Source organism: Myotis yumanensis, unplaced genomic scaffold (genome assembly GCF_028538775.1).
Source record: "Myotis yumanensis isolate MYYU_CA2020_CCGP unplaced genomic scaffold, mMyoYum1.0.hap1 SCAF_8, whole genome shotgun sequence".
Classification (NCBI taxonomy): Eukaryota; Metazoa; Chordata; class Mammalia; order Chiroptera; family Vespertilionidae; genus Myotis; species Myotis yumanensis.
The window spans coordinates 84,534,987-84,553,745 of record NW_027223759.1 but is presented as its reverse complement, the minus strand read 5'-3'; the positions used below and the strand labels follow the sequence as shown (position 1 = coordinate 84,553,745).

The 18,759-nt window shown below is 55.4% G+C and overlaps 2 protein-coding genes across 7 annotated transcripts in view; one reads left to right on the top strand and one right to left on the bottom strand.

The window, feature by feature from the left end:
• The window catches only part of SCTR (secretin receptor), an 80,608-nt gene extending 72,087 nt beyond the window's left edge, over positions 1-8,521 (top strand). For 2 of the 3 annotated variants that reach the window (XM_070423484.1, XM_070423482.1), the window contains 4 exons: positions 502-593; positions 2,182-2,308; positions 6,986-7,027; positions 8,095-8,521. In XM_070423484.1, the coding sequence (XP_070279585.1) occupies positions 502-593; positions 2,182-2,308; positions 6,986-7,027; positions 8,095-8,265 (432 nt within the window). In that variant the 3' untranslated portion in view covers positions 8,266-8,521. Of the gene's footprint in view, positions 1-501; positions 594-2,104; positions 2,309-6,985; positions 7,028-8,094 lie in introns of those variants that run through there. The other variant, XM_070423485.1, reaches the window with a different exon arrangement.
• Positions 8,522-9,966: 1,445 nt separating this feature from the next.
• TMEM37 (transmembrane protein 37) lies at positions 9,967-16,657 on the bottom strand. 4 transcript variants are annotated; one of them, XM_070423133.1, is made up of 3 exons: positions 15,485-16,123; positions 15,031-15,133; positions 9,967-11,697 (listed from the first exon to the last, which is right to left on the bottom strand). In XM_070423133.1, the coding sequence occupies exon 3, from the start codon at positions 11,605-11,607 to the stop codon at positions 11,125-11,127; it is 483 nt and encodes a 160-aa protein (XP_070279234.1). In that variant the 5' UTR covers positions 11,608-11,697; positions 15,031-15,133; positions 15,485-16,123; the 3' UTR covers positions 9,967-11,124. The 4 variants fall into 4 exon arrangements, with proteins under 4 accessions (XP_070279234.1, XP_070279232.1, XP_070279233.1 ...); XM_070423131.1 differs by lacking the exons at positions 15,031-15,133; positions 15,485-16,123 and adding an exon at positions 16,577-16,657; XM_070423132.1 differs by lacking the exon at positions 15,485-16,123 and having other exon boundaries at positions 15,031-15,209.
• Positions 16,658-18,759: the final 2,102 nt, after the last annotated feature.

Genomic DNA, 18,759 nt, shown 5'->3' with positions numbered 1-18,759 from the left:
CACAAGGCCCTGAAGCAGTTCTGTGTGATCCCTACACCAGCAGCTTCAGCATCGCCTGGAAGCTTAAAAAATGCAAATTCTTGGGCCGTCCCCAGATGCAGCAGTCTGCACTCTAAACTTTGAGGACCTGTCTGTAACGGTTCTACTCAAAGCATAGCCCAAGGGCCAGCTTTAGCATTCCGGGAGCTGGTTAGAAATGCAGGGTCTCAGGCCCACCAGACCTGCACTTGAACAAGCTCCCAGGGGTTCCATGGCTCCAGGTGTGAGGAGTCCTGCCATGCCTGAGCCAACCTTAGGCTCCTGCAGCGCTGGGCAGGAGTGCTGGGCTGCACGGCTCCACACAGCGTTTCACAGGACGAGGTGCGGGGAGAGGGGGAGCAGTGATGTGCAATCCTGGGGCGATCCTGGGTGTGGTCTGCAGTGCCGTCTCTGCCTGCAGTTCCAGGGGAGGTGATGGGGATGCAAATCACCTTAAACAGCCCTCTGTTTTGTGTTTTACAGATTAATTTCATACTTTTTGTAAACATTCTAAGAATCCTGATGAGAAAACTGAGAACCCAAGAAACAAGAGGAAATGAAGTAAACCATTATAAGTGAGTGGGGGGCAAAGTCTTAGGCAAGCTCAGCCAGCACACATTTACGGAGCACCTACTGCTCACCCAGCTGGTGCTAGGCACCACTGGACACGGGGGAGAAGGGAAAACCGTGACCTAGTCCAGGGAGTTTGTAGTATAAATGGGGGCAGGGGAACGGGTCTGGGGTGAGGAGATAGGAAATCCCAGCAGGACCCAGGAGTCAGGGATTTCACCCTTGGGAAAAGGCTAGGCGGGTGTATTTTTCAGGGAGAGTGACCTCAACTTCCATCAAATTTTTAAGATGTGTAATCCAAGAATACTTTAAAACTGTTGAGATGTTAAAGAGAGATGCTGTATTAGTTTGCTAGGGCTGCCATAAAATTCTACAGAATTCTGAACAAGGGATATTAAATTTCTCATAGTTGTGGAGGCTGGAAGTCCAAGATGAAGGTGTCGGCAGGTTTGATTTCCACGGAGGCCTCTCTCCTTGGCTTGTAGTCAGCTGCCTTCTAGCTGTGTCCTCATATGAACTTTTTCCTGTGCTCACATAAGCCCCACACTAATGACCTCAACTTAATCACCTCTTATAGGCCCTATTTGAAAATACTATAGTCATATTCTGAGGCCCTGCAGGTTAGAGCTTGAACTTGTGAATTTGGGCAGGGACACAAGTCAACCCATCACAGATATTAAAGGCAAAACAGCGTCTCCCAGAGACTTTCTCTGCCGTGTTCACAGTGTTAAGAAGCTAGCAGCAGCCCGGATTGCTTGGTGACAGATTCCTTAGGATGTCCACAGAGCAGTGGGCTCCAAAGCAGGGTGGAGCTGGGCATTCAGGATAAAACGGCCAGATAAGCCCAGGCTGCTCAATTCAATTTGAATTTTGGATAAACAACAAATAGTGTTTTTAGTACTTACACTCCCCCAAAATCCATTGTTTATTTGAAATTCAAATTAAAGTGGGCAACCTGTATTTTTAAAAAAATATATTTTATTGATTTTTTACAGAGAGGAAGGGAGAGAGATAGAGAGTTAGAAACATCGATGAGAGAGAAACATCGATCAGCTGCCTCCTGCACATCCCCTACTGGGGATGTGCCCGCAACCAAGGTACATGCCCTTGACTGGAATCCAACCTGGGACCCTTCAGTCTGAAGGCCACCGCTCTATCCACTGAGCCAAACTGGTTAGGGCACAACCTGTATTTTTATTTGCTAAATTTGGTCAATCTAATCTGGGAAGAAAATGAAAGAATTTCACCTTATTATCAAACAAATGTGAATGCTGGCCTTGCTGATACTGTATTAGGCCTAGAGTGGCAGTCATGTTTGCACATCATTACAAGTAAATAGCTATTTGAGCGGGTCCATGTTCTGATTTCTTTACTGGTGGGTGCCTGGTCAGGAAGTTTTGGGACTGGCCATGTGTTGGTAAGTGTTGTGTCTCAGTGATGGGTACATGAGAGTTGAAAATTTTCCAAAGTAAAAACAAAAAGTTTGGGGACACTGCTGCTATGCCTCCTGCAAAAGGCGAGACGGGGTGTGCAGAGCCGGGCGACCACGGGCAGGTGAGGGACAGAGACTGCAGCGTGTCCCTGCGTCCGCAGGCGTCTGGCCAAGTCCACCCTCCTGCTGATCCCTCTCTTCGGCGCCCACTATATCATCTTCGCCTTCTCGCCAGATGATGCCATGGAGATCCAGCTGTTTTTTGAACTGGCCCTGGGCTCATTCCAGGTAAGTTTCAGGCCTGTGACTTTCAGGCGAAAAGAGTAGCTCCCTGTTTCCTGAGAGCAGCATGCAAGCCCGGCCTTCCGGAAGGGCTGAGCGGTGCGCTTGGGGAAGGTGGTGCCGTGGCAGAGACCCAAGAAAAGCAGGGGCAGGACCTCACTGTGCTGTGTGACCCTGAGGGGACCCAAGTCCCCACCAGTCAAGTGGGGGTGGGAGGTAAGACTAAGGAGAGAGACCGATTCCAGGAAACAAAAGGGAAAAGTAACCCTCACACGCAATATTGTGTAACTTTCAGCCTCCACACAGTCAGTGGGGTGAGCCCCGAGGCTATGGCTGAGCCATCAAAAAGTGGGGCAGGAAGATGAGCATTGCCGGAGGGTGTTTGAAAGAATAATATCCTCATATTCATATTGGGAAGTCCATAAAAATGCCCCAAACTGAGAAGCCAGAAGTAGCAGCATCAGCATATTATTTAGAATCAGTTAAGAGTTCCAGCAGTTGCCCCTGAGGAACAGGAAATGGGGGAAGGGGGGTGTCAGGAGGCTGCTGTTTTGTGTGACTAGAATCATTTGACTCTGAAACATGAGCATATACAACTTATTGAAAATAAAAACCAACTTAAAAGGGAAAAAAAATGAAGGGAGAAATTGCCTACCTACTAATTCAACATAGGTTGTGAGGTTAAAAAAAATAGTAACCATGTTTGGCGACAGGGGCTCCCCAGTTTCACAGGTCACTTGCTTATCTGCTCACAGTTGTATCCTTCCACAAACAATGTGGTGTAGCTTTCAGGGAAAACAGACAGAGGACAAAAATAAGTCATGAGGGGTCAGCGAAAAAAGAAAATTAAGCCAAAAGAGTTCATACAGAAGCAAACTCCATTAAGTCCTGTAAAGGTGGGACAGGTGGGTCAGAAACTTGGTCTGGAGCTTCCCAGGAGCCAAAGCAAAGACAGAAACACAGTTTGTTTCAAGATTTACAGTATTCACAGATGAAAGCGAGCTCATGCCCTGGAAAGGCCTCTGGATTACTGGCTTTGGGCCTGAGAGGAATTTTTTCCCATGGGTTTTCCTAGAGAAGCCAGCCGGTTCCCAGCAGGCACCAGCAGGCCTCCGTCCTCTTCCCCGGGCTGGCCAGGGCCCAGCGAGGGGCTCAGAGCCGCCTCACTCCCAGGTTCTGTGCAGGGTGGCCTAGTGCTCAGAGCCTCCTTCTGCTCTGTGCAGGGCCATCCTTTGTCACTCTCAGGTTCAGGAGGACACATCACTGGGAACACATAATTGAGTGGAGTCGAGTCTTGCCCTAAGCCACGCCCTCAGACAGCCCCCCCTCCCCCAGGGCTGTCCCCTCTGCCCTCCCCTGAGCCTGCCTTCTGCCCAGAGCCCCCAGCAGCAGCCGGACCTCCAGGGAACCCAGCCTCTTGAAACCCAGGATGCTTTTTCTCTAGGCCAGAAGCATTGAGCCCACTGTTCCTGGAATGTACGGGAGGCCCATTTAGCAGATGGAGGCGGGTGTGGTGGGGAGGTTCCCAGGTCCAGGCAGATGGAAGGCCTGACCCAGCTGAGAGGGGTAGTGGCCTCTCTGAGAACACAGACCCAGGTGGCCCCCTGCGTGGACAGGGACCCCCTGCCCTTGGGCGCTGGGGCTTGTAGTTGGGGCTGTGGACACCCAGGAAAAGGCTCTTCTCTGGGGAAATGACTTGTCCAGAGAAAACCAAGAGCACTTTCCTGTGTTCCATAGGAATGCTTACAAAGAAAAAGGATCTTGAGTGTTGTTTTTTTAACAGAACCTTTGTTTATATACAAACATATATCATTGTATCATGCATTATGCATTTATATTATATATAACATATTTTTAAAATTTGTATTATGGAAAATTTCTCCAATATGTATATAAAAGTGAAGAAAATAGTGAACCTCACATGGCCATTGCCAGTGGCATATCCCGTTTCATCCCCAGCCCCATCCACTCCCTCCACCCCCACCCCCACCCCAGCATCTTAAGCAAATCCAAGACATCATTCTATTTCAAATGTAATTATTTTAGTATTTATTTCTAAAAGATGAACTTAAAGAACACACACAGGACCACAATACTATTACCCCTGTCAATGTTTTTAAAAACCAAAGTTTATTCGCTCTTTCCAATTATAGAAATAATACTTGCTTACTGGAGGAAATTTGGAAAGTAAGGAAAAGTTGAAAGAGAAAAATTCATTCATAAGCTCAGAACCCAGAGATGACCTCTGTTGAGATGTGTGTGCTTACCTCTCAGTGTCTTTTCTGTGCAGGAAGACACACACAGCTGAACCCCCAGGCACCTGTAATTGGGATCAAGCTGTGTTTTTGTATCCTGCTTGTTTGCTTAGTTCTCTACCAGGCCCATCATGAACAATTCCCCATGTCTTTAAAGACTCCCTTTTGAATGACTGCCGAATTTCTCACAGTGGCTGGCTGTGTAAGGCCTGCCTTATATGTACCTGGAGCACATCTAACTTTCCCTGGCCCAGGGCTCCTGCCCTCACCTGTGAAAACGTGTCTCTGGATCTTTGGGGCCCAGACAGATGAGGCCAGGCAACCCTGGGCCCAGGGAGGTGGGCAGCAGCCTCAGCCGGCAGCCTGACCGCCCCCTCCGAGCCAAGCACACACAGCTCTCATCCTGCCTGAATCCCCGAGGCCCAGGTCACTCACCTGCAAAGGGGGTCCTCCCACCCACCTCCTAGAGCTTTGGCAAGGATTCAGTGAAGCACCTGGCACCCAGAAGCCCACAGTTGTGCAGTCCAAGCTGTGCTCAAAGCTGCTTTATCTCGGCCTGCCCTTCATGCCCCCTGGCAGTGGTTCCTAAGTGATGCCCACCCCAACCGCCTGGGGATTGTTCAAAGCTGCTGAACGCCCACTCCCAGGCATTCAGATTTGGGGCACAGAGTAAAACCTGAGCAGGCTCCCAGGTGTTCTAATGTGCAGCAAGATTTCTGCTTTGGGTAAGTGTTCACCACCCCCCAGCCCCAAGGTATCCCCATTCTAGGCAGCAGTCATTGATGCCTGAAAATCTAAAGCAAGTCCTCCTAGTTTTGTCACTAAGCCTTGTTAAATGCCAACACCCCAGAGCACTCTTGGGATTAAGCCCACTATAGATGGGCTGGTTTCTTGCTCTTTGGGGTCCTTTCCAATGTAGTAAGTAGCTAAGGGCAGGCCCCGATGGAATTGGGGAAGAGGGCTTGGCCACTGAGGTCAGAGCTGTGACACCTGGGCCTTGGGCGGAGCCTGTAATGTAAGGAAGAGCAGGGTGGCCCAAGATGGTGAGCAGGGAATTTGCACTGCAGAGACCTTGCTCATGGCTCTGGGTTCTCCACACACCTATTAGGCTCAAATCCTGCATCCCAGGCTGTAATCCCTACCCTGGCAGGGCTCCATGCCTGGATCCCAGGGGGCACCATTGGGCAAACAGGAGCTCCTGATAGCAGCAGGCACAGGCCCCCACCATGCCAGGGAACACGAATCGGATATGGCCTGGAGGCCCCTGCCCCAGAAGATGCATTCACCTGTCCAATAGCAGGGAGGTCACACCCATGGCTGGCTGACGTGCACACAGGCTTATTCTGACCACACATCAGCACATTTATTTTTCAGTTTGAATAGTTGGCCATATTTAAACATCTCCAGCTTATCTTTTTTTCCTTTAAATATTTCTTTGGGGGAGGAACACCACTCTTCTACTCAATTGAAAACAACATTTTGAACAGAACAAAGGTCTTTTGTTTCTTTACACCTGTCATGCCATGAGCTCCCAGGTAGGGGGCTCCCTCGGCCCAGGCTCCTTAGTGTTGGTTCTCACCAGGAGCTGCTCTGGGCGGAGCAGCTACCTCAGTTGAGCCCAGGTACCTTTGTGTTTGGCTTCCTTCTTGTTCTGAACATTTTCCTTTACGTTTCAGGAAGCTCTCTCGCCTCTTGGAGGCTTGATACGCTCAAGTCCTGCTTTGATTCTCTTGCCTTTGTGTGTTTGCAATGCCCACGCTTGCTGGGTGACACTGCAACCCTTCCGTTTGCCCTGGGAACATCCGTGGGGCATCCTTTTTGAACAGTGCCCTTGAAGGCAGCAACATCGCCTTTCTCGTAGATTCGCACGTATGTGGCCCAAGGAGCAACTTTGTGTTTTCTAAGAGAATGTGTAGCAGGGCCTCTCTTTCCCTTTGTGTTAGTCATTTTGGCGAATTATGGGAAGATGGCGGTTCCGGTGGGAAGGCCCTGCTTGTCTTGAACTCGAGCCCACTCAGGGCCCAGGGTGTCACATGGATGGCCCCAAGCCCTCCTGCAGGTGCCACTACCCCCTGCTTCTCCCAGGTGGCCCACCTGACTGATCAGGTGACTGGCCTTCCCCATGCCCTGTGAGAGCCCTTACTTCAGTGGCACTGACACCACATGTGCAAGGTCTACGCTAGACACTGGGGACAACAAATGAAAGGAACCCTGTCCTTGCCCCATGAGCTGTCTGTGCCGGTGATGCAGCACAGACAGAAGAGGCAGCCCATCCGCCTGCGGTGAGGGGTGTGAGAAGGCTCTGGAGCACTCCTGGGGGGATGGGGATGGGGGGAGCCTGGGCTGCTGATGGGAGAGCTGAGGAAGAGGTTAGGGGGAGGCGAGTGCTGGGCACCGGCACTAACCCTGCTGCCCTGTCCCTCCGCAGGGCCTGGTGGTGGCCGTCCTCTACTGCTTCCTCAACGGGGAGGTAAGTGCTCAGGCAGCCTAGCGCCTGGAGGGGCCCCAGTCACTGGATTCCAGGTCAGAGCAAGCTGCCTGGAAAGGGTGGTGGGGTGTGGGCAGGGCAGGCCGGGGTGTCCGGACTTGGGCCTGTCTTCACAGAGTCTGAGTCACTATATGGGAGCGACAGAATCACCTGGAAGGCTTGGTAAACAATTGCTGGGCCCTACCCCCAGTTTCCAGTCAGCAAAAATGGCCTGGGTTGGAGCCTGGGATGCTTTTAACAAGCATTACAGCGGATGCTTATCCTGGGAAAGTCAGGAAATGGAGGAGAGTGCAGGCACCCCCCTGAAGCCGGGCTCCTGGCTGGACGATGACCTGTCACTGCCTCACTCTGAGCTTCAGTCTTCCCATCTGTAAAATGAGTAACTCAAATGACACTTCTGCCAACTCAAAGGCTCCCAGTGGCCACTGACTCCTTGGGGCCTGGTCGCATACCTTGAGGCCTGTGCCCTTACCCAGCATTTGGGTCAGGACATGAGGTTCCTGGCACACAGAAGCTGGGTAATCACTCGTGAACACGGCATGGCACATAAGTCAGGCCTTTCTGTGACTGTTGGCCATCTGTCTGCTTCGCCACACACTAATGGGGATAACTTCTGACGTTTCCCCAGAATGAGCCACCAAGCCCAGCCTCAAGGATTCGGCTGCTACAGAGGGGTCATGGGGGAAATTTCCAGAGCAGCTCTCTGGCCCCCAGATTAGCTCTGAGCTAGGGTGGCTTCCTGGGAACGTGTCCTGTTGTCCCGTGGGATGATGTGGATGTTGGTGTTCTGGAGCCAGTGTGACAACGACAAGCCCTTCAGGACATTTGCAGTGAGATGGCAGGTGATCGTGCCCAGGGAAGGGCCCTCAGTACCCCCTGGACATCGGGGTTGGAGCTGGTCAATACAAGTGGCCTGCAGGAGGTGGGGAGGCATGACTCCTGGGCAGGAGTGGCAGGACCGAGCCGAGGCCCCAGGGGGTGAGCAGGACTCTAGGCCCCGGGCCCTTCTTGCTGTTCCCTCCTGGGCTGATGGCTGGTCTCCGGGACAGGTGCAGCTGGAGGTTCAGAAGAAGTGGCGGCAGTGGCACCTGCGTGAGCTTCCACTGCGCCCCATGGCCCTCAGCAACTCCTCTAGCATCGGCACCAGCAGCCTCACCCACGGCACCAAGGCCAGCCCCTCGGAGCCGAGCCGGGGCACCTGCAGGGCCAGCGTCATCTGAGAGGTCGGAGCAGGGCCACCATGGACATAGGCCACGCTGGGTCCTGAGAGAGCAGGACATTGCTTTGGGACAGTCCATCTCCCCCCAGGCAGCATACGCTTTCTCCTGCGACTAGTGACCTCTTCGCCAGGCCTTGGGTTGGAGGGTGAGGCCTCGGAACTCAACAGAAGGAACCTGGGCAGCATGGGACAGGGATGGGGGAGAGCAGCTCAGGGGTCTGAGAAGGGAGGAGGAAAATAAATGGGAACTGAGGTGAGATTTGGTGTGTGTCAGTCTCCTTGTCCTGGAGACAGGTGAGGGAGGGTGCTCTGGTCCACTCCCTACTGCTTCCTGGAGGAGGGGCTTCCCTGGCCCCCTGCTCGTTTTCAGGGACAAACTTAGAAGCTCCGGAAACATGAGACATCGCGGTCCTTGGCCCCAGGTGGACCCTCCCTACCCCTCACCTGTCCAGGAGCTCTCATCCTAGAGCAGTGGTTCTCAACCTTGGCTGCACATTAGAATCACCTGGGAATCTTTTTAAAATCTTGATTTCTGGCCCTAACTGGTTTGGCTCAATGGATAGAGCATCAGCCTGCAGAATGAAGGGTCCCAGGTTCGATTCCAGTCAAGGGCACATGATGAGTTGTGGGCTCAATCTCCAGCAGGGGGCGTGTAGGAGGCAGCTGATCAATGATTCTCTCTCATCATTGATGATTCTATCTCTCCCTCTCCCTTCCTCTTTGAAATCAATAGAAATATATTTTTAAAAAATCCTGATTTCTGGGCCTCATCCTCCGAAATTCTGTTTCTTAGTTACTAATGTTGTGGCACCACCCCATAACAAAGAAACAGAATTCCCGGAGGATGAGGCCCAGAAATCAGGATTTTAAAAAGATTCCCAAGTGAGTCTAATGTGCAGCCAAGGTTGAGAACCACTGTCCTAGAGCCTTCAAGACGACTGAATTAATCTAAGCAAGTCTCAGGGAGGCCAGGACAGCCCCAGGACCCAGCTCCCCTTTAGTAGCCCTGACATGGTCTGAGGCATCCCTCTGCCTTACTGCCCTGTCATTCAGTTATCCTGGGCCCCCAAGGCAGGGAGAGCAGGAGAGGGGGCATTATACCATTTGATAGAAGCGAAGCAGGTTCACCCAGGCCCTGTGACTTGCCCAAACTACTAGGCCAGGAGGGGGCAGAAGCTCAGTCCATGGCTTTAGGTCTCAAGTCCCCATGCTCCAAGGCTGTCTTCCTCTCCCATTGGGCATTTTAGTCCCACCCTTTCCTCCCTGGATCTCAGTTCCCTTGAATACCAACACTCCTTCCCCACCAGCCTTGTGAGGATTAAAGAGTGCTCAATATTTAAACCCTTTTACAAAACAAAAACTACCAGTGCTCTTTGGCCCATGCATCTGGACAGAGTGGAGACCCCGCCCCCCACTGTAGAGAAAGAGCATCTTGCTGGTGAGGGGTCCAGCTCTAGTCCCGGCTCTGGGTGGCCCTGGTGAGTACTAGCCCTCTCTGGGCCCTGGCCCCCCCACCTCTGCACCTCTGCAGAGACAAGGTCACCCTTTGCCCCTTGAAGACTGCTCCTGGTGAAGGCCAGGTGCCCACTTCCAGGCACCTGGAAGTGGGTTGTAAGAACCCAGCCTACATGCTTGACGAGCACTGCCTTCCAATTACCGATTGGTCCACAATACCTTTCTTGAGCCATTTCCACAGACTGTGTATTTTGGAATAAAAGTTTTTATTCCAAAAACATAAGAGGTAGGTACAAGCACCCAGCCCAGCCCAGGAAGGGAAACTGAGTGACCCAAACTCATACACCCAGTGGCAGGCAGAGTGAGCCAGGGCAGGCCAGACTTCATTCGGTAGGGGAGCAGGAGGGCTGGGGTGGAATGAGGTGGGCTGAGGGCACAAAGGCAATGGAAAGGGGGCCATTTAATGCCCCAAACACTGATCTGCTGGTGAGATGGAAATCTTCACTGGTTCCTGGTCCCTTTCACCTGCGAGCATCTTCAGGAGTTTAACCATCACCCCAGGTCCAGCAGCTGCTCTCTGAATGTGTTCTGGGATCAGAGATGGTGCCCCTCAGGCTGCCTGATCCTCACCAAAGCTGGGCACGCACACCTGCCTCAGGGAGCGCTGCGCATTAGAAGTCAGATGGACTTTTCTGGAAGGCTTGCTCTAAACTCTTCTCAAAGAGGTCAGGCAGGAATCCCACAGGCAGAGCCCTCAACGGAGACAGCCAGCTGCTGGAAGCAGGGGTTATACAGGGATTACAGGGTTCCCCAAAGGGCAGGGGTGGAATCAAGTAAAATGGTTTGGAAAACTACCAGGTGCAAGAAATCCCGAGGGCATCCTAAATTCTGCCTCCCTGACATGACCAAAGCTAAAGCACAGAGGCGTGCCCAGAGGTCCCCTGAGTTGGTGGAAGGAAGTCCTAGGCTCGGCTGGACACCCTTGGCTGGAAGGCGATCCACTCTTAGCCACCGCGGAGGCCCAGGGACCCTGCAGCTGGTCTCCCAGCACAGCGCCGGGAAGCAGGTGGGAACAGCACGTGGCTGCGCAGCCAGTCCAGGCACCAGTTACCTGAGCTGCTTCCAAATCGATTCCCGTCCTGGGAAGGAGGATTCAAGAAAAGTATTTTACAATGTGTTCTACAATCTACATGCTACTAACTTGGCTACACTGTGCAATTGGTGGCATGGAGGCACGCTCCTGGCCTCTGGCCCTGGGCACAGGGCCCTGGGCCATTTCTGGCTGAGCCCCCAAAGGTTACTGGGTAAGAGGCAGCAGTTCCAAGGTCATTGTCCCACCCCTACCCCCACCAGAAATCACGTCTTGACCACTTTGTTGTGGAACCCGATGTCCTTGGAGGAGGGCCTAAAATTCCCTCAGCTGGCCCCAGGGATGGCTGATGCTGTTGATGTGAAGGCCGCTGATGGCGTTCAAGAAGAGGAGGAAGGAGGCAGTGAACTGGCACCAGAACATCAGGGTGAAGCCGGTGAGCGTGACCTGGTTCCTGAGGAGGATCACAAAGCTCAGAAGCCCCGCAGAGGAGAGGACAAACGAGACGAGGAGGAGGACGCAGCCCAGGGCCCACTTGCGCCGTGAGTGGAGGTCCTCGCACACCTGAGACACCATGAGGAGCTCCAGGCCAAAAATGGCGGCCACCACGGCCAAGGCGCCCATGCTGCGGGCCAGGACCATACCCTCAGCCAGCCCTGGCACGCGGGCCCGACTCAGGTCTCTGAGGCAGTGTGGCCCAGTCTGGTTGGAGCTGGTGCAGAAGTGCCATAGCCCAAAGAGGCGGTCCCCAGCCAGGAGCCAGTGACCGTCACAGATGGAGACAGAGGAGAGGACCATGGCCAGCGCCGCACACACGATGATGAGGGTCCGGATGAAGGATTCGAAGAAGGACCGTTGGGGCCTCCGTTGGCCCAGCAGCCTCTGGGCCTGGAAGATGCACAGAGGTAGCATGTCAGGGAGGGCCCCGCCACCCCTCCAACCTGTGCAGGGAAGACTCTGAACACGCTTCCACTTCCCACAGCCATGACTTCTGCTCCGTCCCCCACAAAGCCTGGAATATGGCCCTTACTCAGCTTCCTGCCCAGTTCCTCTTTCTTGGGGGACCTTTCCCCCTTCTCCCTGTTCCCCGTTCTCCATTTGAGACCTACACGCACTGACAAGTCATTTACCAGGCCCAAAGGGTTCCCTGACTTTTCTTCAATGATATTCATGAGGAAGGAATCCAAATTCTATTGCCTGGCGAATCCTACTCCCTTCTGAATTTGGAAAACCTGTCTGGCCTGGCTAGTGTGACCTTGAGCTTGCAGCTGGCTTGGGTTTCTTTATAAACAAAACAAGAAAACTGCCTGGAAGGCTGAGGGTTGTAAAATCACTGGAACATAATCCACGGCCGTTTCCTCTCTCGCCAGGACTTCCCCAGTACAGGTCCAGTTTCCTCCTAACCCCCACCCGCCGGTTCTGGTTCTGCACTTTCCACATTCTGCCCCGGCCGCCGTTCCATTAACTTGTTTCCTCAGTACTGACGGTGATGTTTGCACCTTGCCCTTCAGTCTTGCTCAGCCCCTCCCTGGACTTGCCAACCAGACTTTCTGTTCTAGCAGCTTCTGGAGGGTGGGGGGAGGGGGTGTGGAGCCACTGAGGCTCTTCTTTAGCCTCTGGTTTCGGCACAGGTGTCCCCCCACCCCTCCCCATCCCCCGCCCAACCTCTTCTGACAAGCTGAGCCAGGTACCCAATGAGGTGTCCCTTATCTCACAGCCCTCAGACACCACCCAGGTGCCATTCCCAACCACCAGCCCAGGAAGCAAAAGAAACACTTCAGGCTACATTCCTTACCCAGCCCCGCCGCGCTGCAGATCCGCCCTGTCTCCCTCTCCAGCTTCACCCCGGTGGACTCCCCCTGGCCACCTCACTCAGGCACAGCAGCTCTCCTTCCAGGCCTAGGCCAAGCCTAGCACTTTCTTCCCTCAGACCTATTGGCCCCTCCACCTGAAAGGATCTGCTCCAGGCTGCCCCCTTTCTCTGCTCATCAAAAATGTCAGACACGTACCGGGTCCCCTCCTGAAACTTCCCATCAGGCATCTGTTTTCTCCACCGTTCTGATCACAAGTTATCCATTCCCTTCTGACTTGTATTACATATTATCTACCTGCCCGTGAGAAACCACTATGTCCCCAGTACCCGGCACACTGGGTGTGCAAGAAGAGCCATGGGATAAGTGAACGGTCAAGTTTGCCACCACTGTCACTTCCACCTGAATCTGCCTTTAAACCCAAGTCTCCCACCAGCCAGTGTATGTCAAAGCAGCCCAGGTTACACACCCCTTGGGAGGTAAGCAAAGCAAGACAGCTCATGACAGCCGATGCTGGGGAACTGAACGGGGCTGTGGAGACACCCCGCACCAGGTGCAAAGGGAGGCTTCCAGAGGCAAGTCCAGGCCACACCTCTCAGCGAGGGACACCAAGCAAAGCCACGCTCCTGGCACAGTCCTGTGGGTAGAGACCTAGGAGACCATCAGGCTGGCTGCTAACTTGCAGAGGTGAGCAGGAGCTACTGCTAAGTTCAGTCCCAGGGTTACATGAATAAGGACCTCGTTTGCTTTCTGCACTCTTGCTTTGGTAGGGTCCTATTTTACTCCTAAACCTGTGAGGTTGGTAGAGTCAGAAGCTCCATGCAAGGAAAGAAACTGTCATGCAGAGGTCAAGTGACTTGCCCAAGCTCACTCACCTAAGTCACAATAAAGCCTGTCACAGCTGCCCAGACGATTGATCGGGTGCAGAGGATGAGGTGCTCATAAGCACCAGCTGGGGCCTTCTCAGTGCAGGGCCTTGTGTTAGGGGCTCAGTAGAGTGCGGAGGGGGACCCAAGCTGTCAGGACAAAGGCAGCCCTGGGGCAGCAAAGAGCTCCCAGGCAGGAGCCTGGGCTGTGGTTCTCAAACTGTGTCCCCCTGCTTCCGATGGGGGCTTCCGATGGGGGCTTCCAGGTGCTGACGCAGGGGAGTAGGGGAAGCTGCCTCCGGGCCCTTCCTCCCTCCAACTAACAGACCCCTGTTACTGGCTGGAGACAGTGGGGATCCCGGAGTCTGTATTGGGAAGCTTTAGAAAAACCGTCTGTGCTGCTAAGAAACAAACCAAGGAAACTGAAACCTCTGTTTACAAACCGGTCAAGGTGCTTGTCCTTGGGCCTTTCTTAACCTCTTTGGCCCTTGTCCTCTCACCTACAAAGTGGAGCTGGTGACTCCTGCAGAGCAGCAGTGGCCATAAAGGCACTGGGCAAAGTCACGCCCTAGGCCTAGAGGTTGATAAGGTCCTCGGGAGGGAAAGCCCCAGGGGCAGAGAACAAGTCACAAGAACACGGGGCCCAGAAACCTCCTGCCCCTAGACATCACGCTGTCTGGGGAACAGGCACATCCTGTCCCTCTCGGCCCCACCTGTCCTGAGCACAGACTGGACTTTAAGCCCTCAGCTATCACCCTGGGGTCAGAAAGAGAAGACAGCTGATGTCAGTTCATTCTTCCCCTCCCACTACAACGCAGTCAACTCTCCCATCACCAGGAAAACTCCTGAGGATTAAAGGGATCGAGTATAGAAAAGAGCTGGGCACAGGTGCAGCCCCCACGTCACCCGCTAGTAACATTAGTAACAATAATGCACATGGAGTCTTCATTCCTAACCACCTGGCACCACACGGGCTTCTGGCATGTCCACTAGTGACCCCGAGCCTGAACCCTCTCCTGGAGGCAGTGTGGGCAGTGGAGGCCCGGTGGGTAACAGGAGGTGAGGCAGTGGAGTTCTGCCCCTGTCCTGCCAGCCCCCAGCTGTGGGACCTTGGGCGTCACGTTAATCTCTTAGAGCGTTGACATTCTTGGAAAAAAATGGGCAAACCTTCCGCTTTATTCATCTGTAAGCCCGAATGAATGATTTCTTGTGACTCACAAAAAGTGTCCCTTGACACTCCTGGGCCTTTGAGTCCCAGGCCAAGATCTTATAACCCAGGACCCCATCTGCTCCAATCAACACCCAAGTAGGTACTTTGGGCTGCTCACTAGTAATTCTCCACGTCCCCAACACAGCCTCCAAAATCCATCCTCCCGCCCCGGACCCCCATCATCACCAGCTGGAAATGTCAATGGCTTCCCTAAGCCCTGGCCTGCTGCCATCCCCGGAGCCACCCCAGTGGCTGGACACGCAGCCCCAGGAGCCAGCCAGCCTGCTGTGCAGCTGTGTTTGACTCTGGCAAGCGATCCCCTCTCTTTCCTCACCTATAAAGGGAGATCGCAGAGGCTACCTTCTGTGGTGGTTGCGGGCTGAAATGAGTCATCCCTCCAGGTGCTCAGAGCAGTTCCTGGCACCTTGGTTAAGCTCCTAAACCACAGTGGCCATAGTCATACAAGGCAGCACCCTTCCCCTCAGGGCAGCCTGTGTCCAACCTCAGAGAGCCCCTGGCGTTCACCTGACCCCCCACTGCCCCCCCCCCCCCTACAGGCCTCTCCTCTTCCCTCCTCTTCCTCCACTACCCACGGGTCTTCCCTGCTCCCCTCTTCCTAACCGCACAAAGCACCCTCCTCCCCATCCCGCCCTCAGCTTTTGCACCAGTTAATTTATCACTCACTCCCGACCTCTTCTAAGTCCTGGTTTACAAGTCTCTCTCTCGAAAGGGGCAGTCCGTTCCGGGAGGGGAGAGCCCACAACCCGGCCTCAGGCTCCTGTCCCTACCGCCCAGGGCCTGTCCCAGGGGGGTGCCTGGTCAGGAATCCGGATTCCGCCCGGAGCAAAGAGGAGCGGCGTCGCGTTCCCTCCTCCTTCCCACGCCAGCAGCTGTGGCCGCTGGACTCGGCTGGGGTGCCTCTGGGTGGGCTGTGCGGGCGAGGCAGGGAGCGCGAGGGAGATGTGGAGCCAAGAAGCCCTGGTTCTGAATCTCGATCCCGTCGCTTAGCCGGCCGCACGGACAGGTCCTTCACCTCCGAACTGCAGTAACCTCGTCGGTAAAACGGGCGGAGCAATGTCTACCCTGCTCGGCGTGGCGGGGTCCGAGACTTGCTGCCAAATCGGGGGACCTCTCCTGTCGGCTCGGCCCGTCCGGGGGCTGAGGCGGTGGGTGGGGTGTCTCCGCGTGAAGATCGCGCGCGGGTGGCGGTCCCGCCACCTGCCGGCTCCCCTGGGAGCCCCCGCCCAGGGAGGGCAGGAATGGGGGTTCTCAGCCACACACACGTAGGGCACCACCCTAAGAAGGAAACAAGACTTCGGGGGGCGGACCGTTCCCCGCACAGACCCTTTGCTCTGGGGCGTCCGCGCGCCCAGCGAGTCCCTCCCCGGCCCAGAGGCGCAGGCGCAGTCTGGGGGGGGAACGCGAGTGGGGGAAGGGGAGAGTCGGTCTCGCCCCCCCACCCCCAAGAAAGCCGGCTGCCCAGGGAGGCACCTCGGTCCCGGGAGGCAAGCCTCACTCCGCAAGTGGGTTCTGTCCACCCTCCACCCCAGGCGGGAGGGACCTCTCCGCTGAGCCTCACCGACCGCGCTGGGGGCTCCAACGAGAGGCAGAGAGAAGTTGGGGAGTCCCGCGGGCTGGCGGGGCGCGAGCAGAGCCGGAGCAGACAGCGCTTCCCGACTGCGGTCCGCGAGCCCAGCAGCCTGGGGCGGCGCGGCGGACACTCCCAGCCCCTCCCGGCCCCCCGCCCGGCCCCCTCCCATCCCCCCGCCCGGGCCCCAGCCCGGCCCCCCTGCCGACCACCCTCCTGTCCGGCCCCGCCGTGCTAAGCCCCTCGCACCCCGCCCCTGGCGGCCCCGGCCCCGGCGCCGGGCTCGGGCTACCTGCACCGCGATGGCGGTCATGCTGCCCCGGCCCCGTCGCGCTCCCTCCAGCCGCTCGCCGCGCGCCCGCGCCGGTCCTGGGCCCTCTTCCCGGGGCGGAGCGGGGAGGCCGCGGGGCGGGCCGAGGGCGGGGAGCCAGGCACCTTTCAAAGCGGAGCGGCGAGCCCCGGGGCGGGCTCGGCCGCCTTCGCCGCTCGGTTTACGCAGGGTCAGCGGGGCGCCCGACAGAGCCCCCGGGGAGCCAGGGGAGGGCGGCGCCGGGAGAAGGCCGGGCGCCCGGGAAGGTGCGGGGTCCCCCCCCCCCGCAGGGGCCTGTCCCCCGGGTCCCGGGGAGGAGCACGGGGCTGGGGGAGGGCTGACCGCTGACGGCGGGCCGGGAGTCGCTGTCTCGCTTCCGAAGCTCGGGGACCAGGTCTCCGGACCGACTCCCCGGGGGCCTGAGGCGCCAGCGGGGGCCCGGGGATTCGGTTCCAGCCCTGGCTCCCCAAGTCTGGAGGAGGAGGTAGGGTCTAGGGAGAGGAGGCTCGAACCCGGGCTCTACTGTCTTCACCGCCCGCTGTGTGACCTTGGGCTGACTGACTAAGGTCTCTGAGCCTAGGTTAAAAACGAGTAACTTTTGAGAGGCTGGCGACTGGCGAGGCCCTCGGTGAGCGTGAAAGCAGTGGAACCTTCTGGGTCGGTTTTCTCTTCCCGAAAGGGGGTGTACAGATCTGCACCCCTCCGGCCTCCTCGGGACCATCCAAAGACAACAGGACAAAACAAAAGTCATTCTTCTTCCTCGACTTCTAATGGGGCCTGAATTCTCTAGGAGGTCGTGTGTATGAAGTCTCCGCACCAAGAGGGATGGGAGTGGGCCGGAGGGCCCAAGGGTAGAAATTTCCAAGTAAGACTGTCCCCTGCCATCTCAGTTTGTGGGGAAGTGTGTGCTGTAAAGATGGGGATCCCCCTCTCCGTCACTAAATGGGGTAAATGACATTATTTGTATCTTTCAGACAGGCCGGCAGCACCCCAGACTTCACTCAAGGATTCAAAACAACTCACTTATCTCTTTTCCCCCAGGAGCCACGTGAGAAAGGGGGAAAGCTGCAGTTATCTGCATCCCCAGTCAGATGGTCATGGGAGGCCTTGTAAAAACCCTCAAACCAGCCCGCAGGCCCGAGGCAGGAGGCCATGCTCCCAGCCTCCACATGTGAACCAATGGAGAGCCAGGCCTGGACTTCCCCCGCAGAACCAGTCTGGGCCTGAGTTCTTGCCAGTTTTGCATCAGAATCACCGGAAGGGCTTGTTAAAACAGACTGCTGGCCCCCACCCCAGAGTTTCTGACAGTGGATCAGAGTGAGGCTAGTATTTCTAACAACGTGCTCCTCCTGCTGCTGGTCTGGGGCCCTGCTTTGAGAATCACTGAGCTAAGGCAAAGGGGAGCTAGCCAGGCCAGCCCCTCTCTGCGAGGGGCCTTTCCACCTGCCTTCTCCGCAATCATGGGTCCCAGAAGCCAGGTTCTCCTCCCTCCACAGCCCTGGGCTCCAGAGCAGGGGCTGACATGGGAATAGAGCACCTGGTGTTATAGCACAGTAAGAAGCTAGGAAAATCCCAGGACAAGCGGAGTAGGGAACCTAAGACAGATAGCTCCCTGGAGCCATTATGGCCCCAAACCCGAGCCCTCTGCCCTGAAGCATGCTGGGATGTACTGACCCTGACTCGACTCTGCAAGCTTCCCAGATGACGGCCTCCTTTGCAGGCGGGGTCCCCTTGCCAATGATGAGGGCCCCTCTTCTCTCCCGACTTTGCCCTGGATGGCATTTTGACCCTGACCCCCCTGAACTAATTTGATTAGTACATTTCAAGATTTCTAAATGCGCCATTCTCCAGCTCCGACGTATTTTCTGGATGTTTATGTGATTCTCAAACTTTTCCAGCAAGAGACACACCTCCACCCCATCCTTGTGTTTTGAGAGATCCTGGCTCAGGACACCGTCGCCATTCTCTGATCGTGGCACCTGGGCATGATTCTTGCATTCAGGGTCCTCCTGGGGTGTCTTATTTTTCATTCCCCCCTTGAAACCTCCTCTGATGTGTTGCTAGATGGGATGCTGCCCGATTCATGAATCACTTAATAAAGCCAATTGCATCTTCACATTTACTAGGTTGAATTATGTTTTTTTAAAGATTAAAACAGAACATTT